The 26,161-nt window shown below is 50.7% G+C and overlaps 2 protein-coding genes across 3 annotated transcripts in view; one reads left to right on the forward strand and one right to left on the reverse strand.

The window, feature by feature from the left end:
* The window catches only part of LOC122385215 (neurotactin-like), a 100,976-nt gene extending 88,052 nt beyond the window's left edge, over nucleotides 1-12,924 (reverse strand). Inside the window, exon 1 of the mRNA XM_043373336.1 lies at nucleotides 11,908-12,924. Coding sequence (XP_043229271.1) covers nucleotides 11,908-11,946 — 39 coding nt within the window. The 5' untranslated portion in view covers nucleotides 11,947-12,924. The remainder of the gene's footprint in view (nucleotides 1-11,907) is intronic.
* On the forward strand, nucleotides 9,445-20,348 carry LOC122385217 (heat shock protein beta-6-like). Of its 2 annotated transcripts, XM_043373341.1 has the most exons (5): nucleotides 9,445-10,809; nucleotides 14,783-14,824; nucleotides 16,319-16,445; nucleotides 16,730-16,822; nucleotides 19,547-20,348. In XM_043373341.1, exons 1-5 carry the CDS (start codon nucleotides 10,631-10,633, stop codon nucleotides 19,739-19,741), a joined length of 636 nt encoding a protein of 211 aa, XP_043229276.1. In that variant the 5' UTR covers nucleotides 9,445-10,630; the 3' UTR covers nucleotides 19,742-20,348. The 2 variants fall into 2 exon arrangements, with proteins under 2 accessions (XP_043229276.1, XP_043229277.1); XM_043373342.1 differs by lacking the exon at nucleotides 14,783-14,824 and having other exon boundaries at nucleotides 10,402-10,809.
* The last annotated feature ends 5,813 nt before the right edge of the window (nucleotides 20,349-26,161 follow it).

Consider the following 26,161-nt stretch of genomic DNA (forward strand, 5'->3'; position numbering starts at 1 on the left):
CACACCGACTCCGGTCTACACGTGCAAGGCTCATCCTCTCGTTTGGCGGCGGGCGTTTTTGCTGCGTTTACAAAGGTGCTTGCTCAAACAACCTGCGGTCCCGCGATGCGGAGCCCAGCATCGCAGATGCTGGTAACCGCAGGTTGTTTGAAAAGACAAACACTATTCGTTAGAATTGTGTTTTTCTATTGAAAAACAACCGGAGCAGTCGTTCACCGGGCTATGTTTTGCATGGTTGGCCTGAGATTGGGGCAACTTGAGCGGGGCCTAGACGAAATGTACAATCTTCGTAAAAAGTTCAGTGTATGGGCTCCCGGAGGCGATCTACCTTATGGCACCGGTCGCTACTCGCTTAAAACCTCGTGGCACGTGGCACGTGCGATTCCATTTTCCCCATGTTAAGTCAACGGGGTTTTGGACACTTTTTGCGCCATCGGGAATGGCGGAAAAACGAGCCAAGAAAGAGGTGGTTTTCTTCCCAGCATTTTATGGCAAACACGTTCCGGTACACGCCAGTGTGCGCCGTATACCCTTCAGAAGTTCGTAACGTGTCTTTGCTCGAGGTCAAAGTTGGAATCTTGCTGTGTCCCATGTTAAGTCAATGGACGGCGATGTCGAGACTTTGCAGAGACATTTTCATTCGATCTTTGTACAAAATTTTAGAGATAGATTTCGCCCAAACTCTCATATCTTGTAGAGGAAAGAGCATAGTACTTGCTGGTATGCTTCGTTAAGGTGGCAAAACTCATTTTTTCTTTTAAAGTTAATTTGAAATTTAAAATTTTTAACATGGAAAGTCAATGGGAGCGTCTTTATTCCTCTATAACTTTTATCTTTAGTAAGATATATAGGTGAAAAGTTAATATAATATACAACTTTTGATGCTCTTTCCACTGATGCATAGGACGTCACTGCACGATGTGGCGTTTTTAAGAAAAGCTGTAAAAAAGCAGGGCTCGACTGTGACTTGAACCCAACCACGTTAGAGTATACGAACAGGTGACGGCGATACCTCCCGTGTGCGGATGCGACACTGATTATTGCTAAATATTAGCAGTAGGCCGCCTGTGGGGTACCTTTACAAACCTTATATCTCTGCAACCACTGGACCGATTCACTCGCGGTCTTTTGTGTGGGATAGCTTCTTCCTTTCTTACACGTAGTGTGCTGTTCTCGATGCGTATGGGTGACCCCTAATGCACGTGCCACGTGCAAAACGAAGAGGTGTCAGTTCGGTTACAATTCTAATAACTCTGTAGTTACTTTGCCGATTGCACTGAGACTTGGCATGGATGTAGACACCCACCGGGCAATGCATTTCCATGTGTCACGGTTGGGGTGCTATTGCACGTGCACACGTGCAGGGTGACGCTTCCAGATCTCGAGAACGGCCGGGCCGATTGTGATGAAACTTGGCACACCGTTAGGGCTCGGCGAGTAGGGTGCCGTGCACAAGTCAGATGGGACCCAGTTTGCACGTGCGCACGTGCAGGCTGACGCTTCCAGATCTCGAGAACGGCTGGACCGACTGTGCTGAAATTTGGCATACCACTAGAGACTGGTTAGTAGGGTGCCTTGCACAATTCAGTTAGTATGTATTTTCATGTGCCACGGTTGGGGTGCAGCTGCACGTGCGCACGTGTAGGGGTCGCTTCCAGATCTTGAAATTGACGGGCCGATTGAGCTCCAATTTGGTACACCGCTAGAGACCGGCGAATAGAGTGCCGTGCACAAGTCAATTGGGGCCCAGGTTGCGCGTGCGCACGTGCAGGGTGACTGTTCCAGATCTCGAAAATGGCCGGGCCGATTGCACTCAAATTTGGCACACCGCTATAGACCGGCGATAGGGTGCCGTGCACGTCAGTCCGTAGCACACCGACTGCGGTCTGCACGTGCAAGGCTCATCCTCTCGTTTGGTGGCGGGCGTTTTTGCTGCGTTTACAAAGGTGCTTGCTCAAACAACCTGCGGTCCCGCGATGCGGAGCCCGGCATCGCAGATGCCGGTAACCGCAGGTTGTTTGAAAAGACAAACACTATTCGTTAGAATTGTGTTTTTCTATTGAAAAACAACCGGAGCGGTCGTTGTCCGGGGTATGTTTTGCAAGTCTGGCCGCGAATCAGTACAACTTGACGGGGGCCTAGACGAAATGTACAATCTTCGTAAAAAGTTCAGGGTATGGGCTCCCGCAGGCGATCTACCTGATGGCACCGGTCGCTACTCGCTAAGAAGTCTTTTGCGCGTGGCACGTGCGATTCCATTTTCCCCATGTTAAGTGAACGGGGTTTTGGACACTTTTTGCGCGATCGCGAATAGCGGGAAAACGAGCCAAGGAAGAGGCGGTTTTCTTCCCAGCATTTTATGGCAAACACGTTTGGGTACACGCCAGTGTGCGCTGTATACCCCTCAGAATCTCGGAACGTGTCTTTGCACGAGGTCAAAGTTGGAATTTTGCTGTGTCCCATGTTAAGTCAATGGACGGCGATGTCGAGACTTTGCGGAGACATTTTCATTCGATCTTTGTACAAAATTTTAGAGATAGATTTCGCCCAAACTCATACATCTTGTAGAAGAAAGACCATAGTACATGCCGTTATGCTTCGTTAAGCTGGGAGAACTCATTTTTTCTTATAAAGTTCATTTGAAAATTAAAATTTTTAACATGGAAAGTCAATGGGAGCGTCTTTGTTGCCTAATAACTTTTTACGTTGCAGATATACCAAAGTGAAAAGTTAATAAAATATACAACTTTCGATGCTCTTTCCAACAATGTATGGAACGTCACTGCACGATGTGCCGTTTTTAAGAAAAGCTGTAAAAAATCAGGGCTCGACTGTGACTTGAACCCAACCACATTAGAGGATACGAACAGGTGACGGGGATACCTCCCGTGTGCGGATGTGACACTGATTATTGCTAAATATTAGCAGTAGGCCGCCTGTGGGGTGCCTTTACAAACCTTATATCTCTGCAACCACTGGACCGATTCACTCGCGGTCTTTTGTGTGGGATAGCTTCTTCCTTTCTTACACGTAGTGTGCTGTTCTCGATGCGTATGGGTGACCCCTAATGCACGTGTCACGTGCAAAACGAAGAGGTGTCAGTTCGGTAACAAGTCTAATAACTCTGTAGTTAGTTTGCCGATTGCGCTGATACTTGGCATGGTTGTAGGCACCCGACGCGCAATGCATTTCCATGTGTCACGGTTGGGGTGCCGCTGCACGTGCACACGTGCAGGGTGACGCTTCCAGATCTCGAGAACGGCTGGGCCGATTGTGATCAAAGTTGGCACACCGTTAGGGATCGGCGAGTAGGGTGCCGTGCACAAATCAGATGGGACTCATTTTGCACGTGCGCACGTGCAGGACGACGCTTCCAGATCTCGAGAACGGCCGGGCCGACTGTGCTCAAATTTGGCATGCCACTAGAGACTGGTTAGTAGGGTGCCGTGCACAAGTCAGTTAGTGTGTATTTCCATTTGCCAAGGTTGGGGTGCAGCTGCACGTGCGCACGTGTAGGGGTCGTTTCCAGATCTTGGAAACGGCTGGGCCGATTCAGATTAAATTCGGTACACCGCTAGAAACCGGCGAATAGAGTGCCGTGCAAAAGTCAATTGGGGCCCAGACTGCACGTGCGCACGTGCAGGGTGTCGCTTCCAGATCTCGTAAACGGCCGGGTCGATTGCACTCAAATTTGGCACACCGCCAAAGACTGCGTAGTAGGGTGCCTTGCACAGATCAGTTGGGTCCCAGGTTGCACGTGCGCACGTGCAGGGTGACGCTTCCAGATCTCAGGAACGGCCGGGCCGATTGCATTCAAATTTGGCACACCTTTAGAGACCGATCAGTAGGGTGCCGTGCGCATGTCAGTTAGTATGTATTTTCATGTGTCACGGATGGGGTGTAGCTGCACGTGCGCACGTGCAGGGTGACACTTTCAGATCTCGAGAACGGCCGGGCCGATTGAGCTTAAATTTGGTACACCTCTAGAGACCGGCCAATAGGGTGCCGTATTACGAATACCCGTCACGACCCCTAGCGGTTGACCTGACTTGACCTGACTCAAATTTGGCACACCGCTATAGATCGGCGAATAGGGTGCCGTGCACGTCAGTTTGTAGCACACCCACCCCGGTCTGCATGTGCAATGCTCGTAGCACACCGACTGCGGTCTGCACGTGCAAGGCTCATTCTCTCGTTTGGTGGCGGGCGTTTTTGCTGCGTTTACAAAGGTGCTTGCTCAAACAACCTGCGGTCCCGCGATGCGGAGCCCGGCATCGCAGATGCCGGTACGCTATACCCATTCTGGCATACCTAAAGAAGACATTCTTAGCTTGTAAAGATGTGTAGTAAAAATGGGTTTTTGGTCTTCTCATTATGTTTAAGTGATATTTCACTTCAAGTTGCGTGTAGAGGGATTTATTTTCAGTGTTTTGTAGAAAATAAGGGTGAATTAGCTGTTAAAACCAACACTTATATAACTACAAGCTTGGATAGTAGTTTCTTGGGTTAGAAGTTTTCACTACAGGGATGAAACTTTTGCACTACAATGATGAAAACGTCATCAATCGTCATCAGATATCGTTGATTTTCTGAGAGAGCACTTCCGGCAGAAGAAAACGCATTACACAAAATAACCGCAGGTTGTTTGAAAAGACAAACACTATTCGTTAGAATTGTGTTTTTCTATTGATTTTCTGAGAGAGCACTTCCGGCAGAAGAAAACGCATTACACAAAATAACCGCAGGTTGTTTGAAAAGACAAACACTATTCGTTAGAATTGTGTTTTTCTACTTCCGGCAGAAGAAAACGCATTACACAAAATAACCGCAGGTTGTTTGAAAAGACAAACACTATTCGTTAGAATTGTGTTTTTCTATTGAAAAACAACCGGAGCGGTCGTTGTCCGGGCTATGTTTTGCAAGTCTGGCAGCGAATTGGGGCAACTTGGTAGGGGCCTAGACGAAATGTACAATCTTCGTAAAAAGTTCAGTGTATGGGCTCCCGGAGGCGATCTACCTTATGGCACCGGTCGCTACTCGCTTAAAACCTCGTGGCACGTGGCACGTGCGATTCCATTTTCCCCATGTTAGGTCAACGGGGTTTTGGACACTTTTTGCGCCATCGGGAATGGCGGAAAAACGAGCCAAGAAAGGGGTGGTTTTCATCCCAGCATTTTATGGCAAACACGTTTGGGTACACGCTAGTGTGCGCTGTATACCCCTCAGAATCTCGGAACGTGTCTTTGCACGAGGTCAAAGTTGGAATTTTGCTGTGTCCCATGTTAAGTCAATGGACGGCGATGTCGAGACTTTGCAGAGACATTTTCATTCGATCTTTGTACAAAATTTTAGAGATAGATTTCGCCCAAACTCTTATATCTTGTAGAGGAAAGAGCATAGTACTTGCTGGTATGCTTCGTTAAGGTGGCAAAACTCATTTTTTCTTTTAAAGTTAATTTGAAATTTAAAATTTTTTACATGGAAAGTCAATGGGATCGTCTTTATTCCTCTATAACTTTTATCTTTAGTAAGATATATAGGTGAAAAGTTAATATAATATACAACTTTTGATGCTCTTTCCACTGATGCATAGGACGTCACTGCACGATGTGCCGTTTTTAAGAAAAGCTGTAAAAAATCAGGGCTCGACTGTGACTTGAACCCAACCACATTAGAGTATACGAACAGGTGACGGGGATACCTCCCGTGTGCGGATGCGACACTGATTATTGCTAAATATTAGCATTCGGCCGCCTGTGGGGTGCCTTTAGAAACCTTATATCTCTGCAACCACTGGACCGATTCACTCGCGGTCTTTTGTGTGGGATAGCTTCTTCCTTTCTTACACGTAGTGTGCTATTCTCGATGCGTATGGGTGACCCCTAATGCACGTGCCACGTGCAAAACGAAGAGGCGTCAGTTCGGTGGCAAGTCTTATAACTCTGTTGTTATTTTGCCGATTGCGCTGATACTTGGCATGGTTGTAGGCACCTGCCGCGCAATGCATTTCCATGTGTCACGGTTGGGGTGCCGCTGCACGTGCACACGGGCAGGGTGACGCTTCCAGATCTCGAGAACGGCTGGGCCGATTGTGATCAAAGTTGGCACACCGCTAGAGGCTGGTAAGTAGGGTGCCGTGCACAAGTCAGATGGGACCCGTTATGCACGTGCGCACGTGCAGGCTGACGCTTCCAGATCTCAAGAACGGCCGGGCCGACTGTGCTCAAATTTGGTATACCGCTAGAGACTGGTTAGTAGGGTGCCGTGCACAAGTCAGTTAGTATGTATTTTCATGTGCCACGGTTGGGGTGCAGCTCCACGAGCGCACGTGTAGGGGTCGCTTCCAGATCTTGAAATTGACGGGGCCGATTGAGCTCCAATTTGGTACACCGCTAGAAACCGGCGAATAGAGTGCCGTGCACAAGTCAATTGGGGCCTAGGCTGCACGTGCGCACGTGCAGGGTGTCGCTTCCAGATCTCGAAAACGGCCGGGTCGATTGCACTCAAATTTGGCACACCGCTATAGACCGACGAATAGGGTGCCGTGCACGTCAGTCCGTAGCACACCGACTCCGGTCTGCACGTGCAAGGCTCATCCTCTCGTTTGGTGGCGGGCGTTTTTGCTGCGTTTACAAAGGTGCTTGCTCAAACAACCTGCGGTCCCGCGATGCGGAGCCCGGCATCGCAGATGCCGGTAACCGCAGGTTGTTTGAAAAGACAAACACTATTCGTTAGAATTGTGTTTTTCTATTGAAAAACAACCGGAGCAGTCGTTCACCGGGCTATGTTTTGCATGGTTGGCCTGAGATTGGGGCAACTTGAGCGGGGCCTAGACGAAATGTACAATCTTCGTAAAAAGTTCAGTGTATGGGCTCCCGGAGGCGATCTACCTTATGGCACCGGTCGCTACTCGCTTAAAACCTCGTGGCACGTGGCACGTGCGATTCCATTTTCCCCATGTTAAGTCAATGGGGTTTTGGACACTTTTTGCGCCATCGGGAATGGCGGAAAAACGAGCCAAGAAAAAGGTCGTTTTCTTCCCAGCATTTTATGGCAAACACGTTCCGGTACACGCCAGTGTGCGCCGTATACCCCTCAGAAGTTCGTAACGTGTCTTTGCTCGAGGTCAAAGTTGGAATCTTGCTGTGTCCCATGTTAAGTCAATGGACGGCGATGTCGAGACTTTGCAGAGACATTTTCATTCGATCTTTGTACAAAATTTTAGAGATAGATTTCGCCCAAACTCTTATATCTTGTAGAGGAAAGAGCATAATACTTGCTGGTATGCTTCGTTAAGGTGGCAAAACTCATTTTTTCTTTTAAAGTTAATTTGAAATTTAAAATTTTTAACATGGAAAGTCAATGGGAGCGTCTTTATTCCTCTATAACTTTTATCTTTAGTAAGATTTATAGGTGAAAAGTTAATATAATATACAACTTTTGATGCTCTTTCCACTGATGCATAGCACGTCACTGCACGATGTGCCGTTTTTAAGAAAAGCTGTAAAAAATCAGGGCTCGACTGTGACTTGAACCCAACCACATTAGAGTATACGAACAGGTGACGGGGATACCTCCCGTGTGCGGATGCGACACTGATTATTGCTAAATATTAGCATTCGGCCGCCTTGGGGGCGCCTTGCAAAGCTTCTATCTCCACAACTACTTGACCAATTCACTCGCGGTCTTTTGTGTGGGATAGCTTCTTCCTTTCTTACACGTAGTGTGCTATTCTCGATGCGTATGGGTGACCCCTAATGCACGTGCCACGTGCAAAACGATGAGAAGTCAGTTCAGTAACAAGTCTAATAACTCTGTAGTTAGTTTGCCGATTGCGCTGGTACTTTGCATGGATGTTGGCACGCACCCGGCAATGCATTTCCATGTGTCACGGTTGGGGTGCCGCTGCACGTGCGCACGGGCAGGGTGACGCTTCCAGATCTCGAGAACGGCTGGGCCGATTGTGATCAAACTTGGCACACCGCTAGAGGCTGGTTAGTAGGGTGCCGTGCACAAGTCAGATGGGACCCGTTATGCACGTGCGCACGTGCAGGCTGACGCTTCCAGATCTCAAGAACGGCTGGGCCGACTGTGCTCAAAATTGGCATACCGCTAGAGACTGGTTAGTAGTGTGCCGTGCACAAGTCAGTTAGTATGTATTTTCATGTGCCACGGTTGGGGTGCAGCTGCACGTGCGCACGGGTAGGGGTCGTTTCCCGATCTTGGAAACGGCTGGGCCGATTCAGATTAAATTTGGTATATCGCTAGAAACCGGCGAATAGAGTGCCGTGCACAAGTCAATTGGGACCCAGGTTGCACGTGCGCACGTGCAGGGTGTCACTTCCAGATCTCGAAAACGGCCGGGTCGATTGCACTCAAATTTGGCAAACCGCTAGAGACCGGTTAGTAGAGTGCAGTGCACGTCAGTTCGTGACACACCCGCTCCGGGCTGCACGTGCAAGTCTCATCCTCTCGTTTGGCGGCGGGCGTTTTTGCGGCGTTACAGAGGTGCTTGCTCAAACAACCTGCGGTCCCGCGATGCGGAGCCCAGCATCGCAGATGCTGGTAACCGAAGGTTTGTTGTCAATAGTTAAAACACTATTCTTTAGAATTGTGTTTTTCTATTGAAAAACAAATCTGAGTTCCCTGACAATTTGGCAAAAGCTGCCTGAGATCAGTACAACTTGATGCTCTTGAAAACGGCTGGTCCAAATATTCTGATTTTTTCAGGATTTCTAGTGGGCCAGGTGATCTACGTTCTGGTATGGGTCTCCCCTCCGCGGACCATCTGGTGCACGTGCCACGTGACTTTAAAAATTCCCGTGTTAAGCCAATGGGGAAAATGAAAAAATGCGTTCCACGGCAGATTGCTCGAAAACGATCCAAACGACCCCCCATTTTCTTACATGCAGATCAACCACCATTCGGTGCACTACCCATGGGTATGTCGCAAAGTGGCCGGAAAAGTCCAGAACCACGTGCCACGTGCCGTTGAAAATGACCCTGCACACCGGAAATTGGGACTTTTGGTCATTTCGGCGCACCCATGATGCATACTATGGCGTGGGTGACCAAACAATGGGTGTCATCCGGTCGGCAACTGTTTAAGGTGTCGTCCAGTGGGCCAAAGTGGTAGTTTCAAACTTTTGGGATCCACCACTCTGGGGATTCTTTTTGACAATATACTTACGTTTCTTGGCGCAATGTTCATTCCACCCAGCCGGTCGTCAATGCGTTAGATGACCCAAATGACGATTGACCTGAAGGAAGTTGGGGGCGAGGAACACGCACGTGCCATCCGTTTTTTACTCGGGCGCTTTCATCTAGGAGATTTTTGCAGATACGTCAATGCGTTAGATGACCCAAATGACGATTGACCTGAAGGAAGTTGGGGGCGAGGAACACGCACGTGCCATCCGTTTTTTAATCGGGCGCTTTCATCTAGGAGATTTTTGCAGATATCTTTTTGATTTGTGAAAATGACCAGCCTAGCGGTATGCCAGCCGCTGATAAATTATTATCTTGCTGCGGCCGGGCGCTTATTTGCGGTGTTTGCGTTTGGCGGCTGGCGGGCGACTTTTAGTCGTTTTCGGTTAGCAGTTAGCGTCGGTGCGGTGCGGGCGGTTTTATTTTTTTCGGCGTTTCGGCGTTTTTTTCTGTGTGGTTTGCGGCGGTCGGGTGATTTTTTGCCGTTTGCGTTGGCTTTTCGGGCGTGCGTTTTACACGTTTTGCGGTGTTTACGTTTTGCGGCGGGCGGGCGTTTTGTGTTTTTTGCGGTGTTTGTCTTTGGCGGCGGGCGGGCGGGCGGGCGGGCGATGCGGGCGGTTTTCTTCTTTTTTTTTGCGTCGTTTGCGGTGTTAAATTTGTTTGCGGTTGGCGGGCGGTTTTATTGTTTTGCGGCGTTTTTGCGTTTTTTATTTGCGGTTTGCGGCGGGCGGGCGTTTGTTTATTTTTTGCGACGTTTGCGTTGGCGTTTCGGGCGTGCGTTTTGCGCGTTTTGCGGTGTTTGCGTTTTCCGGCGGGCGGGCGTTTTTCACAATTCAAAGTCCAAACCTTCGGGCCACAGCGCTCCTCGAAAAGCGCTGCCCTCGAGTAATCGAAGTGTCTTCACTTGTTATTTATTACACTATGGTATGAGTATGCAGGACGCACGTGATTGTGCAATGTGTGGAATGTGGCCGGCTCCGGCGGGCAGTCTCTGCTCGGTGGGCGATCGGCGGAATTCTGAGACGCTTCTGGAGGACTGGAGCGTCGCCCCCTTCTCAGAGACAGCTCGACCCGCAGTCGAACGATTTGAGGTGCCCAATCACCAAATCGGGAGTCACCTGCCCCGGTGGCCGCCCCTTCTCGAGGTTTCTCAGCCGCCCCCGCCGGGCGGGCGGCGCGCGCGCGGGCCCCTGTTGCACGAGGTGCTGACGTCACTGAGGCCGGGCCATTCTGGGCGGGTGCTGCAGACGCGGCGGCCCGGCGGCGGCGCGGCCACTACCTATTTAAATCGACGCTGCTCGGGGCCAGGTCGAGTCGAGTCCATACCGTCAGCGCGTCGGTAGTGTGTGAGCGAGAGAGCCGGCGAGCAGTCAGTCAGTCAGTTTCAGTCTCAGTCACAGTCACAATCAGTCAGTCGTCAGTCATGGCCCGCCAGGTGCCGATCAAGATGGGTGACCACAGCGTCATCGACACCGAGTTCAGCAGCATCCGCGAGCGCTTCGACGCCGAGATGCGCAAGATGGAGGACGAGATGACCCGGTTCCGGTCGGAGCTGCTACACCGCGAGGAGCCCCGCAAGCACAGCAGCATCACCTCGTCCAGGTGAGCGCCAGGGACTCGGGTCAGTCCGGGTCACCGGCTCGGCACGGACCTGACTCACGCTGCATATAGCGACCACGTGACTCGTTGACACGCTAACATTTAACCTGGCATAGCGCGAACCGCGGGTGCACCATATCGGCAGAGAAAAATGCAAAGCTGGCTGGGTGTGTGTCGTAACGGTTAAACGGTTCGCATGCCACCTCACGCCGCCGATGGCCATCAGCCGTCTAGTGTGGACAGTTTTGGATTGTGGATTGCGGTAAAGTTTCCGCCTTGTGTTCATTGTTGGTCAAGCTGGGAAGATCCGGAGAGGGCGGAAAACGTGCCGAGGGCATTGTCTTTGGACCAGGGCGCTAGTGATTCACCGGCCTTGCAAGGTGCCACAGGAAGCTCCAACTGACACAACAATCTACTTCGCAATGCCAAAGGGAAAATTACCTTGAATCTAGAGGCGTCCAAATTGCGCACGTTCGGCCATTGTTGGTATCTGAATGTGGCTGATTTACTAGATGTTCTTCGACGTGGAAACGGCTGTTAATAGCGGCCTAGGTATTTCGAGTAACGACTAGCACAGAATGCCAATTGATAGGACTGCTATATTTCGGTAAAAATCGCTGATTGCCTTCTTGAGAAACCTTTGTGGTTCATAATTTTCCAAACAAATTTTATATTTATCTAATAAGAGCCAGTCGAAGATATTTGATTCTGACAGCAAAAGGCGATAAACTTTTCAGTCATAAAATTTCATCTCCCCAGTCATTTTGTCTCCCACGCCGTTTTAGAAAGTATCTAGCTGGGGCGGTGGGCGGTGCAGGGAATAGCCAGTGTCCGCCCCTGCTGCCGCCTAATGTCCGCCCACACTGCGTCCAGCGCGGGCGGGGGCGACCGGTGAAACGCAGCCCTGCGTGCCGCCCTGTTGACTTTATGTACAATCAAGGCCATAGATTTAGTCAGACAGGTGGTGCGCCGTGGCGGGGCGCCGGGGTTTCACAGCGCCGCGCCGACTGAGGAGGCGTGAATCACCTGTTTATCACTGCTCGGGTTTCAAAACACGTGACTCACGGGTGTAAGCGCACACGGACGGTGCATTTCACTTACCTCTGCGTACAGACGCCGGTAAGGCACGCTGCGCCCCATGCTGGCAGCTCCTCCGGTGCGGCGCCGGGGCGCGCCGTGCTCGCTCAGCTGTCCGTGCCGGGCGCGCCGTGCTCCCTCAGCCGGCCGTGCCGCGCGCCGTGCTCTCCCAGTTGTTCGTGCCGGGCGCGCCGTGCTCCCTCAGTTGTCCGTGTCGGGCGCGCCGTGCTCTCCCAGCTGTCCGTGCCGGGCGCGCCGTGCTCCCTCAGTTGTCCGTGCCGGTCGCGCCGTGCTCCCTCAGCTGTCCGTGCCGGGCGCGCCGTGCTCGCCCAGCCGGCCACACCGGAGCACCGACACCTCTCGGCGCAAACTGGTTCTCGCGAGCCGATGTTGCGAACGTGGCTGGGGCCGGATCGTGTCGGCCGCTCCTGCTGCTGTCTGTTCGGGTTCGTCCACCGGTCGAAGGGCACGAGTCTTTGTTACAGGGAGGCCCCGTGAGCGAGTACAAAACTCCGCGTCGCGCTATATCACACCGGACGGAGGTCACTCGTCGCCGGCTGATGAACTACACTCGCGACAGATCGCGACACCTTGGCGGCGCGTCCGCGCGACGGTGGGCCGTCGCTCACACTGTCCGTTGCACACGCGAGATTCCCGGGAACGGGAACGGGTACCACGCGGCGCCGAGCCGGCCGGCCGGTCGCCACTATCCGGTAAACTTGGCCGGTGCCGCGTCACAGCACGGTACTGGCCTGCACGACAGGCCGTGGTGGCACCGGGCCGCCGCTGTGCCTCAGGACGGCCGCTGTGCCTCCGTCCGTCGGCAGCAAGACAGATGATCTGTTTATGCTCCGCTGAGCCCGCCGTCCACCTTCCGGTGGCCGGTGATCGCCAAACTCGTTCTATTGAGTTCCCGTCGCTCGCCGTTTCAGCCGTGCGTTCCTAAGTGAACTTGCCGAAGGAGTTGACCTGTGGAAAGCGGTCGGCCGGAGTGGCTGCACCAATCAGCTGGCACTGTGCTGGCCAAACCGGCCACCGACCACCTTTCCAGAGCGCGCAAAAACAGGCAGGCATCCCGCCGGCACCCGAGGCTGTCCCGTTGCCAGCCGCGGTGCAGTGTCGAGAATGCACACGACGTGGAGTGGCGAGCGAGGGGCACAGTGACAGGACTATACATACAGTTACACTTTATTACAAATTCAGTGCGGACCATCAGTCGTTTAAATGGCGTGTCTTTCTTATACTTGCTTCAGCTAATTGCTCGTTAGTCTTTGAAACTGTTGCGCTTCATGTGGTTTTCAATTTCAACAGTTTGACACATACCTGCCTGACGGAGAAAACAAGTCGTGTTGAGGTGCAGTGTCTTGTCGTGCTCCAGCTGGAAACAATACATTGCTGTGCATTTTTGCCGATTCAGGCATTCAGGCTATTCCCAATTTTCGGAAACTCGTTCGAATTCGAATCAAGGGCGCTGCTGCAGGTGGCCGCGACATTGCAATGTCGCCTCAATTGTTGATCCCGGTTCTTCCCAAAACTGGGGACAATAGCCGAGGTATCGTGTCAAGTCCAGCTGCAAAGCATCGAATATCACTCGCGCAATACATTAATCATCAGCCGCTCCACATAAAGAGCGTCGAACAGAGGCGCCGTGTCGGACCGTCTTTATCATGGGTCGGTCTATATCATGGGGCCGAGGTTCGTGTCAGACGGTCCGCCCACTGGCTGTAAATCCGTACTGTCTGTTTGGCCGACTCTCTGTCACCGGCATGGCGTCCCGCTGTCCCGACCCAGACGGAGGAATGTTTGTCCAACTTCAGGTGGCTTCGAGTTATTGTCGAACGTGTCCTGGCCCGTAGCCAGGCACAGCCTTCCAATGCCGTCGGGGCGTCGGCACAGCTTTGAAAACTGGGATACATTTCGGTGTTCATATTGCAAACGATGGCGTTGGTCTTGCAATTGCATGCAGGACCAACCGAGGTATAAATATAAGTTTTTTTCTTATCAGGATCACTATGCACGTGCGGCGGTCGTCGGTACATTTTTGTCGGCCTTGGGTAACTGACTTGTGACACAGTCGCTATGCTACGTCAAAAAAATATTGCTGTGCCCTGGAAAACATATCACGACACCATTGAATTTCATGACAGACATTAAAACAGCCCGCTTCGTTTTCACTATTACCCTTGGAGCTTTCGCTCTTGGTGAGCTCGGGAGCAGTTTCAGCCATTTCCCCGAACAGACCTACGTGATAGCTGGATATCTTTTGTATAGTATATTGCTCATCGTTAACTTGTCCATTGGCCACGGGCCCTCAGGGTCGCTTGGGAAGAATGTCGGGCAAGGGTATGTGACATTGGCGGACTACTCACCAGTTACGACTAACATGCGGTGCTGCCCTCACTGGGTTAGTCACCGTCGTAATGCCTAATTCTAATCCCGCTTCGTTTTCACTATTACCCTTGGAGCTTTCGCTCTTGGTGAGCTCGGGAGCAGTTTCAGCCATTTCCCCGAACAGACCTACGTGATAGCTGGATATCTTTTGTATAGTATATTGCTCATCGTTAACTTGTCCATTGGCCACGGGCCCTCAGGGTCGCTTGGGAAGAATGTCGGGCAAGGGTATGTGACATTGGCGGACTACTCACCAGTTACGACTAACATGCGGTGCTGCCCTCACTGGGTTAGTCACCGTCGTAATGCCTAATTCGGAACAGATTTTTGTACCATTCTAGTTTTACTACAGCTTTTACTGAGGCGGATCGCCTAACACTATGTAGACAGCTCAATCTGAGCGGACCGATTAATGCTGTACAAAGGCAGATGCAGTGTCGATGCTGGGTGGAACCACCGGTACATGCTAATGAACTAACGCTTGGCTCTCTTTGTATTCTGATTGCAGTTTTCCATCGTCAATGATCACTCAGCAGAACTCGTCGTACAGGTGAGTGAACCTGCGGCGCGGACGTGCGCTTTGTGTATAGCGAGTCGCTTCTTTGGTGATAACACAGCGTATCGGTAGTACGTATATTGCAAGCATGTAGTTAGTCGTTTTCGTCATTGGATTCCTGGTCCCTCGTCGGTGAATCCCTGCCCGCCCCTCCTCGTCTGCTTTATATGCCTTGACGTCACGTCGTGTCGCCGTGTGTTTGGCGCCGCTGCCAGTCCATTAGCACTGGGACGTGAGTCGTGATCAGCTGCCACTCCCGCTCTCTCACTGTGCAAACAACAGTCCAGTTGCAAAAATCGTCCTGCATCCACGGGCTGCATGATGGTACGAGACTGGCCTCGGCTGTAAAATGTTCGTCATTTGTCACTGCTCGCTTATAGATACAGCGAAAGCAATACCTAATGTATGTAGACGTAAGACTTTTAATATGTGGATTAACTCTAAAAAAAAACGATTCAATGATTCGATTAAATTACTGCAAAAATTACAATTTAACTCTTTCATTGAATGAATTATTTCGTGTTGAAGTCTTAACTTCCCTCGAAGGAAGTCAGCCTTTTTCATAAATACCTATTTCTTTTTCAATGTCATCCATTTGTGCAGTTTGTCCGTAGTTTGTAGAAGCTCGCCTCTCAGGCACGTTTGCACGGGCTCACCATCCAATACCGGCACGTCATTGTGGCGGCCAATATTGACGGAGCCACCGAAGCCTGAGACGGACACTGTCCACTCTGAGGGAGCGGGAGGGCAAACACGGCGTGTGTCTGTCCACATCACCGGCTGCACCCGTTCGCCTCGTCTGCAGTGCGCCCCGCCACCTATCGTCTGCAGTCCGACCCGCCTCCCACCACCTCCCCTGCCGGCTCTCCCGTCTGACCCGTCACCCGCCGCACCCACCAGTAAGCCTGCAGTCCCACTCACCTCCCATCCACCTCCCCTGCCAGCTCTGCCGTCTGATCCGCCGCCAGCAGGGTGTCTGCAGTCCGCACCAGCCACTCCCCAATCTCTCCATGTTGTCCGTCTTGGAGCGGTTAGTGTTTTCCGTTTTCCACCCTGCCACCCTAGACAGAGTGGAAAACGTTTTTCCGTTTTTTCACCTTGTTGTCCGTCCTGCCACCCGAGACCGCCTATCTCGTTCCTGTCCGGCTGTCACCCCCGGCCCTCCCTGTGCGGCGCTGCGGCCGGTCAGCCGGCGCCGCTGTCCCTGCCGTGCCGTCCACCCGAGCAGCCAGTCACACCTTTTATGGCGCGTGCCTCCTGCACCGACACCCCGTGACGTCAGGACCGTCACCGGACGGTGGCACGTCAGTGAGCCGCTGACCCACTGACGTGCAGTGTGGGTGGGCGGTCACGACATGATGTAGGGTCAGACGCTGATGTGGTAATTAAGCTCGTTCTGCGGACTGACAGGTCGTTAAAACACGGGTAAGCCGTGTTTTAAGCCGTCTCAGTCTCAGTGCGTGTATTGACGGTGTGTTCGTCCGGCAGCACCACGACGACCTCGTCTCACCAGACGTCGGGCACCAACACCAACTCCAACACCAACATGGACCTGGCGCGGTGCGCGCCGCCGCACAACTGGATCGAGAGTCTCAACTCGCCGCTCGTCCAGGAGGTGCGTCCTCGAGCTCGAATTCCCCCTCACACTTTCCTTGAGGCCTCGCTGGGGGCATGGGACGTTTTAGTGAGATTCCCATGGGTAGTTTGTAAGCTGAGTTCAGGAGCTCTTCATTCAGCATGGGTCTGGGTGGAACCAAAGCAGCAGTGACTTTCAGCGACTTGGCTACGTGGTTTTCATGGTTGATAAAGCATCGTTCGTGAATAGCTTTGGTTGTAGGCGTTCAGTAAGGGCTACACTAAGTAAACGTTACATATAATTGATATGTTTTGCATTTGCAGGATGGAGACAAGAAGCACCTGAAGCTGCGTTTCGACGTCAGCCAGTACAAACCTGAGGAGATCGTCGTAAAAACCGTCGATAACAAACTCCTGGTGAGTGACTCAAGGGAAAAAGGTTCGGGGTCTTTTCTTCCCTTGGTGTTATCATTATGTCCAAATATAGCATAACGGCCAAGTTGACATTCTTCGGGCCAATTATTGTCTAACATTTGAAGAATAATTAATCGTTTTTCAATAATATCGCTACTCTTTTGGTAGTAGAATAAATCATACGCTCTGATCAGGGTAGCTGTGAATAGCGACGTTTTGGTGGCACTTCGAGCGACCTCAAACACCCCGCAAAAGTTGTAAGCGGGCCGGCATTCGACACTCCCGCAAGCATTTCTTGCGCCGAAGCCGCTCATGCTGACCGGTGCAGTGGACGGCGTTCCAAACATGTTCAGTTGACGTCATTGGTCTCTCAACACAGAGTTAAGTGGGGCCGGCGCTCCTGGCTGGAGCCGCAGTGACGAGGGAGCGACCGGGCCAGCTGTTTTATCAAACGGATCACATTACCGTGTCAACACAACATACATCGAGCGAATTTAATCGCTCCTAATTCAGGGCAGGGCGGCTCGATCGGATCCAGTAGCTCGCCGGCGTCACCGGGGCCGATTTTAGCGTGAATTCGAAATGAGGGCATCTACTGCGGCCGTCTGGACCCGTGACCCGTGACCGGGCGTGATGTGTCTGTCGGCATGGTTACCGACCTAACGAGGCCAACACTTTCGGCGAATTTCATAGGGAGGCTCCGAAACCTGTCAGACTTCCGGTTCGTAAAGTTTGCAGCGATAGCCGGGGCCCATGTATAGATCGGAAGGCTTCCTACTATGCCGCAATCGTTGCAAACAACTTCCTTCGCCATATACCGAGCATCTTGGAACGGCAAATCGATTCGAGCCACTGGGCGCTGTTGATATTGCCGTTGGGTGAAATAGCCACAATCATAGCTCGTTAGGCCCTGAGCCGTCTCGTGGCGAGTTGGAATAACAGTCGTAATGAACTGCCGTCTGATCCACTGACTGGCGGATAAATTAGCTCGGTCTTGCTAGAAGCTGTTTATTTCCCGGCGGCACTGCGGTGAGCCGCTCTGACAGCCCTCACGGCGGCCTGGGGATCGGTCACTGCCGACACCTGGGGCGGCCGGCGGGCAGCCGCCCTAACCGCCGCCGCCGCCGCCCGGTGACGTCAGGAGCCGCCCGAGGGCGGCGGGGGCGGCGGCGGGGGCGGCGGTCACAGCTGCGCTCAGGGCAGGCCGCCGGCAGCGGCGGCGGCGGCACAGACCGGAGCCGGGCCGGCAGCGAGCTGCGACGGCCTCCATCGAGTCGGGGTCTGTTCGACGGCTCGGCAGCGCGGAAGGATGGCCGAGGATGGCCTCTGGGCCGGCCACATGTGCGGTCCGGCCGGGCCGCGGCCGTTTGTGCGTGGGCCGCGCGGTCGGCGGCTTGCCTGACCGGCCGGCTATTAGGGCCTCGGCCCGGCGCCGGCGCGGCACTGAGCTCCGCGCGTGGGCCGGCACCGACCGCACCGCGCCCGCCGCCCATACATGGCCCGGCCGGCAGTTAGCAGCGCCCGGTGAGATCTTCACGCCGCGTGCCGCCCGATCGTTGTCCTTATCTGCGAAACACGGGTCCTGGGAATATTTGAGCGAGCGCGGATCTCTAGCTGCTGGGTTTATGAGATTTGTAGTTGCCAGCTGCTGGCTGCTAACAGGTAATGGTGAGAGCAGCTGCCGCCTGCTGCTGAGACCAGCTGCTCTCTGTTATCATGGAGTAGTTATCATTGTTTATTTGTCTGCCAGAATAGACCTGTTGCTAAGAGCGGTGTGATCACCGCCCCTTTTGTCTTCAGCAACCCTCGTAACCTGAGACGTCGGTCTTTTGGCATGCAGTGAAACAGCGGACAGCTTAGGTCGGTTTATTTAAGGTTTCCGCGGAAATGTGAGTTTCATTAAAGCAAACAAACAAACACGCTTTGGAAGTTCCCGCTGGACGATTAATATATCATGATGTTGCAATTAATTTTACATTGATTTACAGACCTCATTATTGCAACACAAGGGCAGTAGCTGGGCATACATCCAACCGTTAGCGTAAGACCGTGACGCGGAAGGGTTAAGTTTCCCTTTGCGACCTCTCCGATGCTGGGCGCCGCTGAAAGCCTCCCTCCAGGCGCTCCAGAGTCCAGAAAGCCACGTCAGCCGCGGCGGGTCATTTTTAGCCGCGCTGGCCCGCTCGGCCCTGCACCAGCGGGCGCCGCCGCTATATTTGTGGGAGCGGGTGCGGCTGGCGGGGGTGTCGGTCCACCCCCGCCCCCGCCCCCGCCCCGGCACCGATCATCGTCCAGAAATGCGGTCCGCGCGGTGCCAATGGCGGCAGCCCGGCCGGCGTGAGATCAGCTCCGAGAGGGGCTGACGCCTCCAGAGGCGCCGGTCGAGTCGGTATATAGTGAAAACTCCTCGTGACGCGGTGAATTTGTCACGGAAAATCCGGCCATAAATCACGACAGAGATAAATGTTTTGCTTCTCCGCGGAATTTTTAGGCAAAGCTTTTGATCCACCACCTCCCACACTTCAGGCAGCTCAAGGCCTTCTATGTCTCTCAGCTCTCAGTGCCGTTAAAAGCAAACATTAACGAGTAAAGGAAGCCCCGCGACTGACCTCCCTCTCCTCATGTGTCCGTTCGCAGGTGCACGCCAAGGCTCCGTGAGTCTGTCTCATCTCTCCGTGCTGTTACTTGAAATCCCCTGACTGACCTCCCCTGTGTGTCTGTTCCCAGGTGCACGCCAAGCACGAGGAGAAGTCGGACAGTCGCAGCGTCTACCGCGAGTACAACCGCGAGTTCCTGCTGCCGCAGGGCTCCAACCCGGAGATGATCAAGTCGTCGCTCTCCAAGGACGGCGTGCTGACGGTGGAGGCGCCGCTGCCGCCGGCGCTCGGCGGTACCAACCACATCCCAATCACCAACAAGTAGACACCCGCCGCCACTCCGCCGGGCGCCGCCGGGCCGGCAGCGCGGCCTTTTGTTCAGACTTGTGATTCTCGCGCAGTTCGCATGGCTTCGAGTCCCGAAGCATCGTCTCGAGGAGGGCCAGGGAGGGCTCTCCAGGCTCCCTGACGGCCTTTAGAGCCGTGGATGGGTCCTTCAAGGGAATCCATAGCCGCCGGGGAGTCTACCGGGCGCCTAGTCAGTCGGCGCCTTACGATAACTGAGCTAACTCGGATTCCCACTTTGGTAGCGGAGGGTCGATTCCGCACCACGCATAGAAGAGTGTGTAGAGGGACGGGCACTGACGGATTCAGAACGGACATCTCTGTCCAGAGTCGGCAAGAGACGTCCTCGAATTTGGACAAAATCGGTCGTTGCATTGAGAGGCAGTTATGGATCAGCTATTAACATTTCATCCGTAATTGTACGATAAAACATACATTTTGATGTTTAACTATTACTCTGCGCTGACCACTCCGAATCCGTTGGTGTTGTTGCACATTTGCGTTTCTGAGTTGTCAAATTTTGTTTCCCGTACGTGCTACGATGGTCATGACATGCGACTGTTGAATATATTTATTAAATCACCGAACTGCCTGCTGTTTTCTTATGAAATGATGACGACATGCCGGATTGACTGATCGTCTTCGACGGGTAAATCGGAAACCTTCCCGGCTGGCGTTTGGCCCACGGGGTATTTGTCCTGGCTCGGGATCCATGTGAGAGCGTCATTAAATGCTGAACCCGGAGGTCCTTCCGTGTCAAACACCTCGGACGCGGATGGATGATGTGGTGACCGTTTAAGACAGCTCCTGACCAGCAGCAGCCGTCCTAAAGCTCTCAGATCACGGCGCCGGAGTTTTACACAGTGTCCTTGACAAGTCATGGAATATGCATCGGAATACGAGACCTCACTCTACACAGTTTGTCGCAGGGAGATCCGGCTACCTCTGCAGACTTTCATATTATGCAGCAGGGGCATTCCACGATAGATCGACCAAAAATAAATAAAATTTACACCCTCATATTTTATTTTTTGCTTAAAATTGGTCTAATGGGTTGTGATGGGCGGGGAACCCAGCTGTGGCAAGGATTTTTTTCTTCGAACAACGGTTTCCGAGATATAGCCTCGGGCAGTTCCTGGAGGTCACACTGCAACCCTATGTTTGGCGGCCTTTAACTCAGAAACTATTGGTTTTCTATGGTAAAAACTTCATATGGTTCAACTTCCAATCAACCAACAAACGTTTTGGCTATCTCGGATTTTCGATTTTTGAAAATTTTGATCACGTGACATCTTGACCTTTTTTTAGAAGAGTGACCTTGATATTATCCCAACTGAAAGTCGCAATTTTGTCTGATGACGATTAAGGCCTTATCAATTGTCATTCATATGCGCAAATAAAAAAAGTGGCTTTCGGCCTGCGTTGACCTCAGGTCAGGTCATTTTTATGACCTTCCCATAATTACGAGCGGGAGCGACAGCGAGATCTCGAGAACAAAGCAAGATAGTGACAAGTGGTAAACGGCACAAAGTACACATGGATAAGGTCTACAATTTTTACTCAGGTCATTTTCAGGTCAGATCAAAGATGACGTCACAGGGGTAAAAAGAAAGTCTAAATGGCGGCACTACATATATATATGAAGTTTTTCTCGAATAACTTTCAAAGTATCCCAGCTATGAACAAACTAATAGCACCATCGTGATCCTCTCGTCGATCCGCATCGAAACATGTGTATGTTGACCTCGAAAGGTCAAGGTCAAAAGTTGACCTTAGGTCACGTGACCTTAAGGTCATCATATATATCATTCGATGGGCCTTGACGAGCCGAATACAATGAGCCTATCCGCGCGGCTGTATCTCAAACCTGTAAGGAGTTATTAGCAAAAAAACATTTGGTGACCTTTAATGAAGTCACATGACCCAAGAGCAACGTCACAGTTGACCAAGAGCAAAAAAGGTCTCAAGGTAGTCAAAGTTAGTCGTATATGAAGTCACTCATGGTATATTAGGCAATTTCGACGCGTTTTAGTGTAAAAACAAGGGAGCTGATTTTTCCCCAATTGACTTATAATGGGGTGGTCAAGAAATTGACCTGATCTTAGGTCATCGGTATTGAAATTCAAAACGAACTGGAGCTAGGCGAAAGCAAACACAATGGTGCCTGTTCCACGTCTCTTTCTTTATTAGATCAAAAGGTACAGCCATAACTATTTTGACTTCCTTTTTACCCCTGTGACGTCATCTTTGACCTGACCTGAAAATGACCTCCGTAAAAATTGTAGACCTTATCCGTGTGAATCCTGTACCGTTTACCGCTTGTCGCTATCTTGCTTTATTATCGAGATCTCGCGTCGCTCTCGCTCGTAATAATGGACAGGTCATAAAAATGACCTGACCTGAGGTCAACGCAGGCCGTAAGCCACTTTTTTTATTTGCGCATATGAATGACAATTGATAAGGCTTTAATCGTCATCAGACATAATTGCGACTTTCAGTTGGGAAAATATCAAGGTCACTCTTCGAAAAAAAGGTCAAGATGTCACGTGATCAAAATTTTCAAAAATCGAAAATCCGAGATAGCCAAAACTTTTGTTGGTTGATTGCGAGTTGAACCATATTAAGTTTTTACCATAGAAAACCAATAGTGTCTGAGTTATAAGCCGCCAAACATAGGGTTGCAGCGTGACCTCCAGGAATTGCCTGAGGCTATATCTCGGAAACCGTTGTTCGAAGAAAAAATCCTTGGCACAGCTGGCTTCCCCGCCCATAACAACCCATTAGACCAATCTTAAGCAAAAAATAAAATATGAGGGTGTACGGCTTTGGTCGATCTATCGTGGAATGCCCCAGCACATACATATCTCATGCATGGCTTAGTAGCCATGCACTGCAGCAATCTCCCCAAAAGGCGATACTAACGAGGGTGAATCACGGTTCGGGGAGGATCCGTGGCGACAGGAGTGCCGGTGGTCGGGTCACTTGACCGGATCTACGAGCTGTATTTCCATCTACGAGTTGCATTACGACCCACGAGTTGCATGCATTCACTGTGGATGCTCACATACGAGGGCAGAAACAGGCATCGAGTGCTGTCAACAATGACAGCTGATAAATAGCGATTATTTAGGTTCAAGGGTGCGCAAACTCGGGATGTCATCGGCACCCATCAACGCGAGTATTCCAGAATGAAGAGTCCTTGTGACCCCCATCACTAGTTTGTTTCATCATTCATACACGATCTCTGAATACACGCTGTCCCGCATGTCACGCGGATGGGCGGGGTTACGGTGATTCGTGCAGGAAGTGGAACGCTTCTACGCTGGCGTGTCATGATGCTCCAATACGATCGGAAACAATAGAAAATCCGGGAACAGCGCTAAATAGAACGTAAAACACTGTCAACAAGAGATTAATGGTGGCGATTGTCCGTCGGACAATAGACGGGTTACGGACAAAAGTACGTATCGCTCAAGTACGTAGGACAAAAGTACGTAAGCAAAAGTACGTAGGATTTAAGTACGTATCGCAGAAGTACGTACAGTATAAAGTACGTATGGACAAAAGTACGTCAGGGACAAAAGTACGTATCGCAGAAGTACGTACAGTATAAAGTACGTATGGACAAAAGTACGTCAGGGACAAAAGTACGTATTGCAGAAGTACGTACAGTATAAAGTACGTATGGACAAAAGTACGTCAGGGACAAAAGTACGTATAGCTAATGTACGTAGGGTAAAAAGTACGTATGGACAAAAGTACGTCAGGGACAAAAGTACGTATCGCAGAAGTACGTAGGGTATAAAGTACGTATGGACAAAAGTACGTCACGGACAAAAGTACGTACCTATAGCTAATGTACGTAGGGTAAAAAGTACGTATGGACAAAAGTACGTCACGGAAAAAAGTACGTATGGCAGAAGTACGTAAGGGTATAAAGTACGTAAACGTATGGACAAAAGTACGTCACGTACAAAAGTACATATAGCAAATGTACGTAGGGTATAATGAAGGATAAAGACGCAAGGTAAAGACCTTGGGCAAGACGCCCCAGATAATCTATTTTGCTACATAGGCCTACCAGGCCTACCTAAATTTTGTGCTACATCACCTGGAAGGCCAAATTTGTGCTCAATGTGTTCTTTGGACATTTTACTTTAAATTCCACCCCTCAAATTCATTCACTTATGATCGGACTCCCAGCTAGGAAGTGATTTGTGAAGCAACTGCAAATGGGACATTTTGCCCCAACCCCAGGGCAAAACGCCCCACGGCCTGAGGCAAGAAGCCCCATACTCTAGAGTCTAGCTTAAAGATCAAACATGGTAGTTGGCTAAATCTTATATGAGAGATCCGTTAGACCGCTGGAGGCACGGCACTGAAGTTAGCACCTTCCATCCTATCAGGTGTTCAGCTATGACACTATTGTATGAGCAGGTTTTTCACGTGCCTCATAAGGCCAAATAATAAATTATTGCAATGCAAATCAGTTAACAATACACTTCCTTTGCCATACAGTTGCTGAGAAAAATACATATAAATGCATAGAAACTTGCTGTTCGCCAGCTACCGAACATTAGGAAGTGGGTAGTCCGAACAACACATGAGGTAAAACGCCCCATGGGGCTTTTTGCCCCGCGACCTACTGGGGCGTTTTACCCCATCATGTAGTTCGGTCAGCGAACAACGCCTTGCGCTCCAGCAAGACATAATTTAACACGAACCAACCCGGCATTATAAGCGTTAGACAATAGTTGTTCAAAATACATAAAAGTCGTTAACCTGATGTGGACTACAAAAGAACGCGAGGATGCATAATCAGATGACCAAACATAAAAATCACTAAAAAACAACACATTTTTGGCTATATCTCCCAGAGAGTTACCACAATTTCTTTCCAGAATGATCATATACAGGGTGTCTCAAAAAAAGTGTCACGGTTTTGAACATCTCCCATTTCCTAACTACATGACCTACATTGTTCAAATTTTCCTGAATTAGTGGCAATAGTATGACATTTTGTGTGGCAGAATTTCAAGTTCTTAGGCAAAATGGTTTTTGCACCGGAACAAAAAATAAAAAAATCTCAATTTTGGGTGCTATAGGAGATAGTATAGGTACGTCACTGTCTGCCGACGATTTCGGCAAGACTTCGGCTTTTGCTTGTTGCACCCAGCAACGTGCTCGTCAGTAATTACCTACAATTATAAGAATTTCTTAGAACCAAAGAAGACCAAAGAAACCAAAAAACGCCATGCAAAACAGACAATGGAATCGCAATCACCCATTAGTCTCAAGACAGCGCGGTTGCCATGCCTGACTGACTCTTCCGTCAAAAGCTGCAGTCGCTGACACCGTGCAAAGGACTTGTGACACACTGCACATTGCGCACACCCAGAAGTTCTGCATGTTTGAGTAGGAACTTTAAAACTGTCCATCAGTTATCCTTTCTTCTCTTTGTGTTTCGGAACAAAACCGAGCAGAGGATTTTGCCATCAAAGATGCCGTCGACTGTCGAAGCATGGAAACTCGCGTCGTCTGAAAATCAATCAGTGTTGATCGTTGCCCATGTTTGTGGCTGTGTCTCAGCTTGCTGCTGTGCTCCAGATGGCAGTTGTACACGGTGTTCTTACCTATAAAGGTTTCAAAAATGCATTGATGAGCTTGTTTCTGGATTCATCAGCCGAAAGGGGCCCAGACTCTTCAGGATCGACGGCAGGCCGTGATGTACCATCTCCTACAGCACGAAAATTGAGCTTTTTTTTATTTTTTTTTTTTTGTTCTAGTGTAAAAACCATTCTACCTAGGAACTCGTAATTTTACCACATAAAATGTCAAAACATTGCCACTAAATGTGGAAAATTTGAATGATGTAGGCCTTATTATTACGAAACGGGAGATGTTCAAAACCGTGACACTTTTTTTGAGACACCCTGTAGTGCACGTTTAACAGAAGAGAGGACCTTTCCCCAGAACCCTGTCAGTTCCGAGAGATATCGGTGAGGCCGCCAGGCGTTTTACCTCGGCGGGGCGACTTGCCCCGGTCTACCCTACGTGTGGACCAAGTACGTCACGGACAAAAGTACGTATAGCAAATGTACGTAGGGTATAAAGTACGTACCCCACCCATGGGTTAAGTTGATCAATGTGTAATTCCTTTCTTATTCTTTATTTAATGAGCATTTGTTACAAGCCATAGCAAAATTTCTCGATGAGTAAATGGGCGAAAGGAACAAAGCTATATTATTTGGTACCTATATGAATTTATCATGAGTTCCCTATAGTATGGCAAGAGGGCAGCAATAAAGAAAAAGTGGCTCAACTTACACTACTATACCCTACTTCTAGCATACGTACCTATACACTACGTGCTTTGGCATACGAACCGTAGGTACGTACT

The sequence above is a fragment of the Amphibalanus amphitrite genome, unplaced genomic scaffold, assembly GCF_019059575.1.
Source record: "Amphibalanus amphitrite isolate SeventyFive unplaced genomic scaffold, NRLGWU_Aamphi_draft 000211F_arrow, whole genome shotgun sequence".
Classification (NCBI taxonomy): Eukaryota; Metazoa; Arthropoda; class Thecostraca; order Balanomorpha; family Balanidae; genus Amphibalanus; species Amphibalanus amphitrite.